The sequence below is a fragment of the Vanacampus margaritifer genome, chromosome 13, assembly GCF_051991255.1.
Source record: "Vanacampus margaritifer isolate UIUO_Vmar chromosome 13, RoL_Vmar_1.0, whole genome shotgun sequence".
NCBI lineage: Eukaryota > Metazoa > Chordata > Actinopteri > Syngnathiformes > Syngnathidae > Vanacampus > Vanacampus margaritifer.
The window spans coordinates 23,649,150-23,662,497 of record NC_135444.1 but is presented as its reverse complement, the minus strand read 5'-3'; the positions used below and the strand labels follow the sequence as shown (position 1 = coordinate 23,662,497).

Genomic DNA, 13,348 nt, shown 5'->3' with positions numbered 1-13,348 from the left:
AGAGTAAATAACGCACACACAAAGAAAAAGAGACTTACTCAACGTTTTTAGATCAACGTGCACTCGCTAGACTTCTTTATTGTTTGCCTTATTTCTTTAGTTTGTTCGACTTCTTTTTCAGAAGATCATTGCAAATAATTGAACAAATGAGCATTCATTTGTGATTCAACATGTTTAAATGCAACCAGTTAACGTAAGAGAAAGCCGAGCAAGAATGTCAACAAACAAAACCAATTGACAGTTTTTGCCTGCAATCGTTCAACTGTTTGTTACAAATGAATATAATGTGGTTTGCTTTGTTGTTTGTCTTTTGTTTTTGTTGTCCGTGTGTCCGTCCTTGTCTCGTCAAGCTTTATGCAATCCACCTATTTTGTCTGACCTTCCTCGTGTGTCAACCAATCAGTGCCACGTTTGTCTTGCCCAGGTGTGTCTCATCGTGTCAATCAGCGAGAGTGTATTTAGGCGCCGTCCACACCAAAGCCCGTTTCAACGCATCCTCACAAGTTTCTTGACGTTCCGGCCGCTCGTCCACACGACGGCGCGCTTTCGGAGCTTGAAAGCCATCACTTTTGAAAGCGGGCTCCGGAGTGGAAAGTTTCAAAGCGCGTCCACCTGGACGCCATATTGCTCGGCCTCCTTAGCTTGCTTCTGCTTTTGCGCCAAAATATTTAGCTTCTTTATTATTTATAAGTGGTGTTGCGCTTCAATCAGCCGCCATCGTCACCTCTCCTGTATTCGTCTTTTTCATGTTTTCAGCCAAGTTTGTTCCGTAGATTGTAATTAGGTTCGAAAAAAAAGTGTTTTGTCTTCATGGCTGATTCTTCTTCTACGCTTTGCGTTAACTCCCTGTGGCTGCTCCACAGCGCCACTCCAGACTTGGCATACACATTACAGCCGTTAAACGTCCCAAGCGTCTTCTTTTGGACACGCGCAAGTCTTGAAACGCTTTCTGTGTGGACGAGATTTGTTTGAGGAACCAAGCTGGCTTTCAATCTGGCCTTCCTTTCAACTTTCTTCTGGTCTCTTGGGGTCTCTCTAATCTGTTTCGATGTATCTGGGGTTGGTCAACAATTCTGGTTGTATAACTCACTTCAATTTGTTTCATCGTTCTTTCCTTTGATCCTTCCTCTGGTCTCCTGACAACCTCACGACTCTGGCCTGCCTGGGGCCACCAGGGGCCCCCCAAGCTCTATGTGTAGTCTTACCTGAGGACAGAGATGGGAAGTACTTGTACTTAAGTTTTTTGTTTTTTCAAATATCTGTACTTGACTTTTTACTTCTTACTTTTCAAGCACAAATATCTGTATTTTTTTATTTCTTACATTTGGAAAATGGGGTCGTTCCTTTTGGGGTGCGTGACAACCCAAAGTAAGACAGGTGAATTAAAGAGCACAAACCCGCACGCACACGCACAAGAACGGACGTTATGACGTATTTCTTCTGTGTTTGTGCGCGTGTTGACGTCCGCGCTTCCCACCTGCTGGAAAGAGGGCCGATCAAAGGCAGGAGTGCCAAAGTCAATAGTCGCGCGCTTGTAGCAAAGGGTGCGGAGGGAGGCGAGCGAGCGTCCGTCCATCAGCAGTCTGAGTGGGACACGTCAGACCGCATGTGAGCGGGATGCTACGCGGGGTTAACGACCGTCTTACGACTTCCAGCCTTCCCTCGCTGCAAGTTTTCCCAACGCGCCTCCTGTGTCGTAACATCCTTTTACTGGAAATGTTGCTGGAATTTGGACATCAAGCGTGGGAGGGAAAAAACACTGCTTACGTCTGAACGCTGCCGTCTGTAGCTTTTATCTTAGCAAATCCTGGATGCCCTTTGATGATTTCACATCGTACGATCAGAAAGTTTGTGCAATTGACTATTTTTAGTTTGACTTCAATGGTTTGATGCTGGTTATGTGCCTATCAAATTTTAAAGTCCAAACGTTGCGATTTGCTGTGTTCAGTAGATGCAGAAGCAAAGTTGTTCTTGTCAAATCACATTTGACACGTACTGTACCTTGTTGCTATTTTTCCTTCACACAACTGCCCAGCGTCAATGTCATATACTGTATCAGGGGTCACCAACTAGGGCACGTGGTGACCTTTTAAAAGAAAATAGTGTGGAACCATACACATGTAATTCAGTGAAAACGAAAATTAGAAGCCATTCATTGAGACTATAACGATGACTCAAATTGACTGACAATTTTGTCAATGGCTAAAACCAAAATGACGGCCAAGAACTGCTATCACGAGCGCGGAAACCTTGAAATGAGGCCCGCTTATCAGCCTGATGTGATACCTGCCGCTCAGTACCGGCCCGTCTCTAATGTACAAATACTGCAAGCGGCTTTGGATTTGTCTGTGAAAACAAAATGTAAGTTACTAAATGTATCATAGTAAAATGTTACAAGGCAATTTTCAGAGAAAAAATAAATACAAAGAAAAGCCAAAAAAATCACACATGATTCTTTTTTTTTTTTTGCCAGAGCAGCACGACAGCATTAAGTGCGTTGAAGGTGAACATATTGTACAATCAAATCCGCACAAACAAACCTGCTTCAAAAGTGTTTCCCAACCAGCTTCCACAAACACAAACGCTCTTTTTTTTTTTCTCTTTTTCTTTTTTTTGATTAGCAGAGCAAAACATCCTCCTACTGTAAACTTTCTAATCAAGGACTTTCCCAGCGCAAGAGTGTTATTCTCTCTGTGCTGCATGTTATGTTTTGTTTTCCCCAAAAGCGTATCAGTGCAACAACACTGTGGGTCAACGAACTCCGCGTTGTGTAAGAACGCAGCTGAGTCCTCCTGCATGTTTGGCCTCGCGTCGTCCGAATGCCCCCCCAAGATGGAAGTCGACTTGCTCATCCAAAAACTTGTCAAGCACGCAGAAAAATCACATAAAAGCCTCGAAAGCACAGCGGACCGGCACCGTCTGGTACTTTGAGGAATAATCATCAAAAACAAAAAATACTGGACTGACCACATAAGCACATCAATAAACATAGCACAGGTCAAATCTTGCGTGTTTGTCTTTGTTAAAGGGACAGTGATCCCTAGCGCCATCTAGTGGTGAACTAATAACTGATTCATTCATTTTAAAAACCGACTGTCAATAGTATGCAAAAAAACATGTTGTACCATATATATATATATATATATCATTGTAGGTGTCATAATCACTAATTATATGACATGGCTTTTTTTTTTTCTCACCTTACTAGAGCTGCCATGTTTCAGGTAATCGTCACTAACTCCCGTGATTCAGCAGAGGTGGCAAATCCAGGTCCAGAAAGTAAAAACCCTGCCACAGTTTGGCTTTAGCCTCAGGTGATAGTGAGCTAGCTCGCTAGCTAGCTCCCATGGCGCTTGTTTACATGCCGGGGAGATAGCTCGCTAGCTAGCCAAACTGTGGCAGGATTTTTTTACTTTCTGGACCGGCACGTGCTCATTCGGGCCTGTCGCTTGTCACTTTCTGTTTTGCTCTCGCAAGCTTTCACAGCTTTTATTTATTTATTTATTTTGAAACTAGCTCTTCCCCCTAGCCGCTCTTGTTAGCCACTCCAGCCTACGACTCCGACTAACTCCCGCTAGCTGCTCTTGTTAGCTGCTCTGGCTAATTCACGCAAAATAAGAATTGGTGGTAGGCTTGCGAAATCTGGTCTGTCTGAGCCACAGTAGTGTGCGTGCTTTTTTTAAAAATTTTATGCAAGAAAGCCTTTTGCACTGACAAAAAACAACAACAGTATGTGGTTGTTTCATTTTATTGTTTTTGTTTAGTATATCTTCTATACACGCACTGAGAAATGTATCACGGAAAATGAAATATATGAAGACACGCCCCACTTATTTGGCTGGGAAATTTCTCGTACTGATGTCGTTGCAAAATCCAATCACGAGAATGGAGCGGATTTTGCCGAGCGCGAGCTTCTGGCACACACTTCCTCCCGCTTCTCATTAGCGGCACAATGCGAAAAGGAAACACGGGCAGCTAAACATAAAGTCAGCGAGAGGAGGACGGCGTGAAGGAAGCAAAACACAATGGATGCTGGCACATGGGAGCACTGATTTCCTGGGTTTCCCACACAAAGGTGTGCAATCACACGTTCGCAAACATGGCGCGTTCACAAACGTTTAAACATCCTGTGACATGCTAACAAGCTCATCAATTTCTAAAGTGTGAGCGCTTATTTTGACCCTAGCTATATTTGATTGTAACTCCTTAAGACATCAATTCAGGAACGATTCCATTTTGATCAGATTAAGAAAATCTTAAGGAGAAAGAAAAAACAACCTTTTTCTGACCGCTCACGTCACATTTTTGAGTGTGAATTGATTTCCAGATTGGCCGTGTGAAAGGCACGAGGTTACACTAATATGCGCCAATTTGTACCCACAGACTTGTGTATGATAGACTCACAGTGAGAAGTGAATCCACCGGCGGCCATTTTACGTTGCCACTCAATAAAAGCACCCAAATCCTCATTGGCTTGATTTCCATGCTATTTTCTGTCGCCGCGGCGAAAATGCTGCAGTCAGTGGCGTACGCTTGTACCAATAAATCTGGGAGAAGCTTTACATGTACATTTTATTGCTAAAAATGTGATTACAAGTTTTGTCTGATAAGCAACGCACATCTGCGAGTCCTCCTCGACGATTCGTCAGCATCCAATTCCTTCGTAACAAAGCATTCTCGTTTGTACCTTTCACCTTTCCCACGATTCTTAGACACGGAAGCAGGAAGTCGTTCTAGTTCTGGTATGACGCAAACGTAAATGTAAAAGTAAATGGGAAGGAATTTAACTGTTTGTTTTTTTAATGATGTATTGTATGAATCGTGATGACATCATACACATGAACCAAACAAATAGCTTGCTGACTGGACTAAAAAAAAGTTAAATACAAAAATGGCACATCGGGACGGGATCTGTGTAAAAGTGGGACAAAATATTGGGGCTGGTGACTTTCACCTGAAACCTGTTATGAATCCAAAACCCTTCACCTTAACCGTACACTTCAGAGTCCCGCCAAAATCGTGAAGTTGTCAGGAGACCAGAGAAAGGACCAAAGGACGGAAAGATGAAGCAAACCGAAATCCAACACCAACCAGACACCAATGGAGTTACAAATACAGAATCTTTCACCAACCCCAGATGCATCTCAATTCCAACTGGATTAGGAAGACAACCAGAGACCAGAAGAAAGACTAAAGGAAGGAAGGAATGATAGATGAAGCCGGGTGAGATCCACAAACGCCAACCTACACTCATTCAAATTCCTTTTGAGTTTCAGTAGATGCTAATGTAACCGAACAAAAAAAGTATTTTACAGGCAACAGACACAAGTGTTGCCATTTTGTTTTCTTTTTCTTACAAAAAAATCCATAATCATGTTGCATAATCAGCCCCCGACAATCACATTTGTTCCAATAAACACATCGTAAAAACAAAAGAAAAGAAAAAAACATTCTATGCGTTCGTTTTTAAGAGCTGGCCCTGTCGTAATCACGCAGGTGTGCATTCTTTTTGTGGGTGTGAGTTCAAACAAGCCTTTTTTTTTTTTCCCTGAGCTCATACGTCATCGCAAGCCCCCCTTTTGACCCTCTGGCAACGTCTGAATCAACCCGAAACGGAATCGAATGTCGTGTACGTGGATGTGAGGAAACTCCGGAAACAACAAGCGACCGTTTCCGGCCGCTCTTGACAAATGTAAACGTTCCAGCCGTGGGACGTTCAACGGCAAGTGCCGCGTGCGAAACACCTCGTACGCTATCGTCGCTCTCACTGCAGCCACAGGCTTGGCTTTGTGCTTTGGGTTGGGCTCGCATCCAGCAGCGTACACAAAAAAAAAGAAAAAAAAAGAAAAGAAAAGTAGGTCTGGCCCTGACCCGAGATAACTCGCTAACCACGACCGGCACACAAAAACAGACAGAAAACATGTTTACAAAATAGTACCAGCAATCAAAGGGAAGTTCTACAGGTTACATATTGTAAGAGTTGCTCAGTCAATAGATGATAATAGTCTGTAAAAAAAATAAAATAAATAAATAAAGAAGAACATTTTTAGCTACTGTATAAAAATCCATATAATACGAGCCAGACGAAGTATGACAAACGGCGAGTCAAGCAGAAACTTGCTGAGAACTTTTGCGGTTAGGAAGCTGTGCATGTATGCATGCATCATCTAATTTCTGTTCCAGCTCCCGCCAGCGCAGAAACGCACACACACACACACACACAAAGCATACGGGGGGGGGCCTCATTCTTAAATCCCGGTTCATCTGAGGACTCACTGGCGCGAACACATCTATCAAAGAAACAACATGACTTTGGCGTGTGAAAAAGCGAGAACAATGAGGGGAAAAAAAAGACGTACTCATCATTGTCATAAATTACAACAACAACAAAAAGGTAGTAAATTATTTTTGGCAGCACACGTTTTTCACCGGACTTAAACCAGACTAGACTAAAACGCTCATTAATAAACAACAACTGGGACTAAATCAGTATGCAAAAATGCGACAAAAATGATATGATTTTGTCAAATCTGGCCTCTGCGAATCTGTCACTGTGACAACGTCATGTGACCCACAGTGACACGCCCCCTTTCAAATCTGCAGCTAGCGAGCGCAACATGCGCAAACGCGGGGACAGACGGGAAGTGGATTCACGGAATGGGTTCGAAACAAAAGTCAATTACAGATAACGTAACATTAATCCGACGTTCCAACAAAAATGGTCATGTGACCACTAAGGCTGGCTAATTTACTAGCTCGTAGCATGGAGCTAAAGTAGCCACTTGTTGTTATACTGGAATTGTGTGTCAAGTTGTTTTTCATCAAAAAGATTCACGGAATGGGTTCGAAACAAAAGTCAATTACAGATAACGTAACATTAATCCGACGTTCCAACAAAAATGGTCATGTGACCGCTAAGGCTGGCTAATTTACTAGCTCGTAGCATGGAGCTAAAGTAGCCACTTGTTGTTATACTGGAATTGTGTGTCAAGTTGTTTTTCGTCAAAAATGTGAAATAGATTCAGATCGGAAATGTTCAACATAATTTCCTGACAAAACAAACACAGGGGTAAAATGATTGTCCTGACTAAAACTAGAAGAATAAAATTATGTTTTTTAGACTAAAATACAAAATTTATAGTCGACTAAATATGGACTAAATAAAAACGGGATGAGGTTGACAAACTATGATAAAAACTAAGACTAAATTTAAAAATGGCGGATAAAAATAACACTAGCGAGCGCTACTTTTTGGGTATAATTATTAATGTGAAGAGTTTGTGTTCTTAAGTAACACATTTGCCTCGAATTAATTGGGGGCAAATCAGCTCCTCGTTTCACCAGATTGCTTTTCTCCACTCATGAAACGATTTGGTCATGTGCTACAATGCTGAGCTTTGACCTTTGCTAGTTTAAAGGAAAAGCATATAAATAAATAGTGATGGGTCCTTTTCCCCTCAAAACTGCATGAAAAAACTTGACATCATGTAATGTAGACGCTCATTTTCAATTCAAAATTCCACATGAATGTGTTTTGAAAATCTGTTCTATTCATTCACAGCATAAATTGCAGTGTTAAAATGTTAAATGTTGAATTCAACTCCCAAAGTGTATTTGTTGACACTGCCTGATGTAAATGGAGGTCAGTGTTGGGGTTATTTGACATATTTCATTTTTTTTTATTGTGTCAAACCAGCTCTGCAGAGAGCTCATCAAAGTAAGCTCCGCCCACTTGGTTAGAACTGCTCTCCTTAAAAGACCTCTGCAATAAGTTATAAATGTTTTCACAATATCAGTCTAGATTTTTTTTTTTTATATTACATTATTGGTTGAAATTATTACATTTTGGGATTTTCTTACATTTTTAATCGCGTGTAGCCATGCAAATGTTATTACATTTTCAGGATTTTTTTTTTTTCATTATAGGGTGCAACAGACCCTTTGCGAAATTAATTGGCCACCTCTGAACTAAAGTAAAAAGAGTGCCACAGTCATTGATGCACTTTCAAACATTTATTGAACAGGACAAACAACACACAAATACAATATAAAAACACTCCCGTTTATTCCCAACTTGTTTGTTTTTGGCAATAATGTGTCGGATTTTCTGTTTCAGTGATTTAAAAAAAATAAAATAAAATGTTATCAGTGGCCCGCCATCATTTCACAAGTGGCAATGTGTGTGAAATGCCTCCATTCCACGCGAGATTTCTTGCACTGCCATCTTTATAGAGCCGCCGGGGTCCGAACGTGAGCTCACGTGAGCAGGAACGTTAACAGCAGTTGACAGATGATGCAATCCTATGAGGCAGTTGCATGGGCCAATCACACAGCGACTTATGTTGCATGGGGGGGCCTATTTGTGAAACAATGCTACATTACGACTGAGATGAAAATAAAGGAGCTGCTTGTGAGGGAGTTTGACTTGGAGGAAGTCGCGGAAAGGCCATAAAAGCTTCTTCCGCGAGCGCGTGCGTGGTGACCGAGGGACGTGCCCGCGAACACGTCAGGTCAACCCGGCCCCGCTCCAACTTCTTTTCGATGAAAAACTCAACAAGAAAAGTGGTCGTTTCAACTGGACTTAGTCTCGATTCGAGGCCAAATTGCGACCTCGCAACTGCGGGCGCAAACGACCGGATTTCGATCTCAACAAAGTCCCAACTCGGCGTAAGCAGTGACCGTCAATGACACAACATTTTTTTTTTTACTCGCTAAATGTCTTCCTGCACGGATGCACGCTTTCTTATCTCAAATTAGAGCCGGCGCGTCCTTTCGGAATGCCCACGCACCGTGTGCAGACGTGCGCAACCGCATCTTCGCTCATTACTGTGTTGAGTTTCCCCAAACCGGACGTTAAAAGTTTGTGAGGCACAAAATGAATGAGGGGGAGTTTCAAACAAAGGAGGCTCATTCATCCGAGCGCTGAACAACCACGTCACCGAGCACTCAAAGCGATTAAATCCGCATATAAATGTGCATGTGAGCAAATTCCAATTGGTGATTAAAACAAACGATAAATGACGGGAAAGGAATGAATGAAAACGCACACCAAAAATGGCGTAATGCACAAAAAGTGTGTCACTCTGCGTGCTGAGCAAATTGTGTGTCCTTGCTTGCAACTTCAAACGCCGGCGTCGTCACCGGTCCACAATACGTGCGGGTACGGGCTGTTCTAAAATCAATATTGACGTGATTGTTGTATTCAAATGAAGCTGCCGGGCCGAGCGTCGACGGGCCAATCAGAGCGCAGGCTATCAGTACACCTTCTTTTCTCAAATCATTCATAACGCCGATGCGTCAAACACACACATACACCAGCCGGCTATAAATAGGGAGGGCACTTCGACATTTTCCCAAAATCAAACCAAACACTCAACCGGGCAAGATAACGTGCAGGGGAAACCGGCGTACTTTTTTTCCTCCATTTTCACACTATCGATCCTGCTGCAATTGTCAAGGCGTCAAGATGCTTTGGGCTGGATTTTCCGCGAAACACGTCGTGGTGGCAGCGGTGTGCTCCGTGCTGGCAACGGGGACGCTGGGGTCCCCGCTGCTGGTGCCGGAGCCCATCCGATGCTCCCCGTGCACCCCGGAGAGGCTGAGCCAGTGTCCGCCGGTGGATCCCGGGTGCGCGGAGGTCCTGCGGGAGCCCGGCTGCGGATGCTGTCGCGCCTGCGCCCTGACGGCGGACGAGCTGTGCGGCATCTACACGGCGCCCTGCGGCTCCGGACTGAGGTGCAGCCCGAGACCCGGGGACCCCCGGCCGCTGCACTCTCTCACCCGGGGACAAGGCGCGTGCACGGAGAGCTCCGAGCCCAAACCGACTGCGGAGCCTCAGACACAAGGTAGGCCCTTTTTTCCCGGCCACATGATCGAATGTATCCGCTCAATCAAACCGATCTGATCCGAGTTTTTTTCTCTCTCTCTTTCTTTTCTCCGGCATTGCATCCACCCCGCATCGCGTTAATTCATCGTCCTTCCTCCAGATCAGGGAGAGCAAGAGGCGGAGATGGAAAATGTCGCCGTGGTCTCGGACCCCGGCTTCAGTTACTACCTCCCCGGCCAGAGTAAGCCATACGACCCGAGAGCGGCCGCCGACGCCCAGGAGAGCATGAAAGCCAAAGTGGTCGCCAACCGCAAGAAATTAGTCGAGCAGGTGAGCGCACCACTCCATTTCCTCTCAAATATCACCGTCAAATCATCCACAGCCATTGGAATTATGTGGCTAAAAGTTTTACAAGCGAGATGGTACGATGAGTTTGACGCCGCTAGGGGGAGCCCGCGTCCTGTTTGACAAGTGCATGGGCAGTCGGTGGTGCAGCAGGAGGCTTTTTGTTTAACCCTCTCGTCGCCTGCTTGCTTCCTCCACACAGGGGCCTTGTCACGTTGAGCTGCAAAGAGCCTTGGAGAAGATTGCCAAGTCGCAACAGAAATTAGGAGACAAACTGACCAGATTCTACCTCCCCAACTGTGACAAGCATGGGCTTTACAAACCCAAGCAGGTCGGTACCACAAATATGTTATTATTTTATTCATATTCATTATCCATCCATCCATTTTCTTAACTGCTTGTCCTCACAAGGGCAATTAATTATATTCATTATTATTGATTTTTTCTTTTTACCTGGCCAAATATGGTGTCTTAAGTATCAGCACGTTCTGCATCACAGGTAGCAAACTGGCGGGCCGCCGCAGCTTTTTACGTGGCCCGTTAAAGCAAATCGTGCGTCAGCCTTCAAATTTCCACGTGTAATAAATAACATTGAGAATTTGCAAGGATTAAAAAAAAAAAAAGTTTTTACAGTAAGGTCAGCCAGATTTAAACAAACTATCTTTGACTTCGGATTTCAAACCTGGTAATCATCAATTTGTTTTGTATATGTAATGATTAGGAATGTTTGCTACCACTTTTTTCAGACCGATATGAGTACGAGTACGAGTACTCAAGTAATCCCCCATTAGCATATTTCCTTAAAATTCCATCTTCTCTATTCTTCTCATTTCTAGTTCCTGATCGTTAAATGGGCTACGAGAGCGCAGCCGATAGTGGATCATTATTACATCATTACACACAATTTGATGGATAACTTGTTTTGAAATCAGAAGTCAGTAAAGCCTTTTGCAAAAACCCAACGTTAAAGACCATGGAAATTGACGCCGATGGTTTACTTTGGTGGGCCACAGCAAGTGATGCGACGGGCCGAGTTTGGGCCCAAGGCCGCGCGTTGGACACCCGTTAAGTCACTCGCAGTGTGGTGTGAGTGCAAACTGCGTATCGGTCTGCGACTTTGTGCAATAATCAACATGGAAGGTCAATTGAAATGCTTTTTTTTTTTTGCGCAGTGCGAATCGTCTCTGGACGGCCAACGGGGACGATGCTGGTGCGTGAACTCCTGGAACGGCAAGAAGATTTTAGGCTCCGGCGACGTGGCGGCGGATTCCGAGTGCTCGTAAAAAAGAGAAGCGAATCTCCCAAAGGAAAAGAAGCAAGCCACTGATGTTCCATTTTGATAGCTGTTTATTTATTGACCTGGTCCTTGGTGGTGTTTTAATCAGGTACACTGTCATTATGGGACTGCCGTCGCCCCCCCCCCCATGTCATACCCCCCCCCCTCGTTCCCTCGCAAACGATCGTCTGTCCCAAAGAGAAGAGGAAAAGAATCTATTTTTGTTTTTCTGAATGGAGATTTTAATATGGATACATTTACTTTTCATTCTATTTATTTCATTTGGGTTGCATTTGTTTTGTTGTCGTGTATAATTATTATTATTATTATTGGTATTTATAACATTTTTGGGTTACTGTTTTTTTTTTTTTTTTAATGGCTGTAAAATGTGTATATATTTATCTTGGGCCTGACTAACTCCATAGCTGAGTTGAGCTCGTTGTACCATTGAAGTGGTCTGGAGGTTTTTGGTTTGTGACAAACCAAGCAAGAATGAAAGCACTGAGTGTCCAAATGTCAATTATTGCTGTTGTTTAAATTTTATAGCAATCTTTTTTTTTTTTTTTACATTGCCGCCATTTAAATGTCTTTCCTGACCTGCCGTGAATCACCATCCGCTCTCCGGAGCGACTGCAAAGCTGTCCGATGTGAACAATTCCGAGCTGTAGTCCGAGAAAAGCTTTCCCATGGTTCCGTGTGGTGCCGATAGCGTGACAGGCAGGCCGGCGTCGGGTTCACGCACCTCCACTCAGACGGGTATTTCAACATTGACCTACCTCCAGTATTTATGTGTCCTCTCTCAAGTGTGTTTATGTGTCGGTCGCCAATACCTTGTATGTTGCTCTTCTCTCTGATTACGAACACATGACCACGTGGAAGAAGTCCCACGGTCGAACCGTGATGCGGTTCTCGAGTGGCGTCCTCGGTTCTGATCTACATGCTGCTGTTGGAGAGTATTTTGTCGATATCGATTCCAAAGAGACTAACTGCTCGCTCACTTTTGTAATTGAGATGTCATGTAAGAAAAAAAAGGTGATATATTTAATAAAAACATTACTTAACCCCAGGTTCTATACGGGTGGTGTTTGTGTGTCGTGTTATCGGGGGGGATCTCAAGCGGAGGTCCTCATCTAACTTTAGCGCGTTTGCCAAGCACATTCAGCCGCGCGCTACCTTTTGACCTGCTCTATTTGCCCTGGTCGGGCACAGGAATTTGCCGTAACCTCTCGTGCCCGCTGCCAGCCCGCCTGGCTCCAAGACATTTATTTTTATTCTTTACAAATTGAACCCTTGCTTTATCCTTATTGACACATTCCGAGGCTGAGGGCCGCCTGATTGCATTCACGGGAAACAGCGGCAGATTTGTTGCTCGCAGAGTTTAAAGTGTGCCCGCGGTCGTCAGGAGGGAAAATATATACGCTTTAGCGAGACAAATTGGATCCGAACGCCTTTTGGCGACAAGCGGTTGCATTAAAGCAAGCTTATAATATCGTCAATATATCAAGGAAGCCGACATATTTGCTTCTTCTTGGCCTGCAGGAGGCGGAGCCATGACATAGCGTGATAGGCAAATGTGGATCGCTATTGGCTGCCCCCCGGCAATGTTTTCTGCTCTACGAAAGAGCGATGATGGCGGAACGCAAAGCGGGTGGAAGTCTCTATAACAAGCAGTAATTGGCCGTTAAAAAGGAACGCAAAATGAGTATTTTCAGATCGGATCACGTCACACACACACATTTCACGTGACGTGCCGTCACATACAGAATGTAGAGTGAGACGAGCAAATACGCCAGATGTGATGGAAGTCTATCGAGCATTCGATTCAAATGCCCTTTGTTTTGGATATTTCATTTTTTTCAGATCGTCTCACGTCGTCACAGAAAGTTTAGCCGCTTGCACGC

The 13,348-nt window shown here is 44.0% G+C and overlaps 1 protein-coding gene across 1 annotated transcript; it reads left to right on the top strand.

Moving 5' to 3' along the window:
• The first annotated feature begins 8,432 nt into the window (after positions 1-8,432).
• On the top strand, positions 8,433-11,596 carry igfbp1a (insulin-like growth factor binding protein 1a). The gene is made up of 4 exons (XM_077584144.1): positions 8,433-9,845; positions 9,987-10,156; positions 10,374-10,502; positions 11,344-11,596. Exons 1-4 carry the CDS (start codon positions 9,467-9,469, stop codon positions 11,452-11,454), a joined length of 789 nt encoding a protein of 262 aa, XP_077440270.1. The 5' UTR covers positions 8,433-9,466; the 3' UTR covers positions 11,455-11,596.
• The last annotated feature ends 1,752 nt before the right edge of the window (positions 11,597-13,348 follow it).

What these genes read in the sequence shown, in the direction of transcription:
- igfbp1a (XM_077584144.1), top strand. Translation starts at nt 9,467, where the DNA reads ATGCTTTGGGCTGGATTTTCCGCGAAACACGTCGTGGTGGCAGCGGTG. An exon ending in TGCGGAGCCTCAGACACAAG is followed by an intron (nt 9,846 to 9,986) that starts GTAGGCCCTTTT and finishes TCCTTCCTCCAG; the next exon opens with ATCAGGGAGAGCAAGAGGCG. An exon ending in GGCTTTACAAACCCAAGCAG is followed by an intron (nt 10,503 to 11,343) that starts GTCGGTACCACA and finishes TTTTTTGCGCAG; the next exon opens with TGCGAATCGTCTCTGGACGG.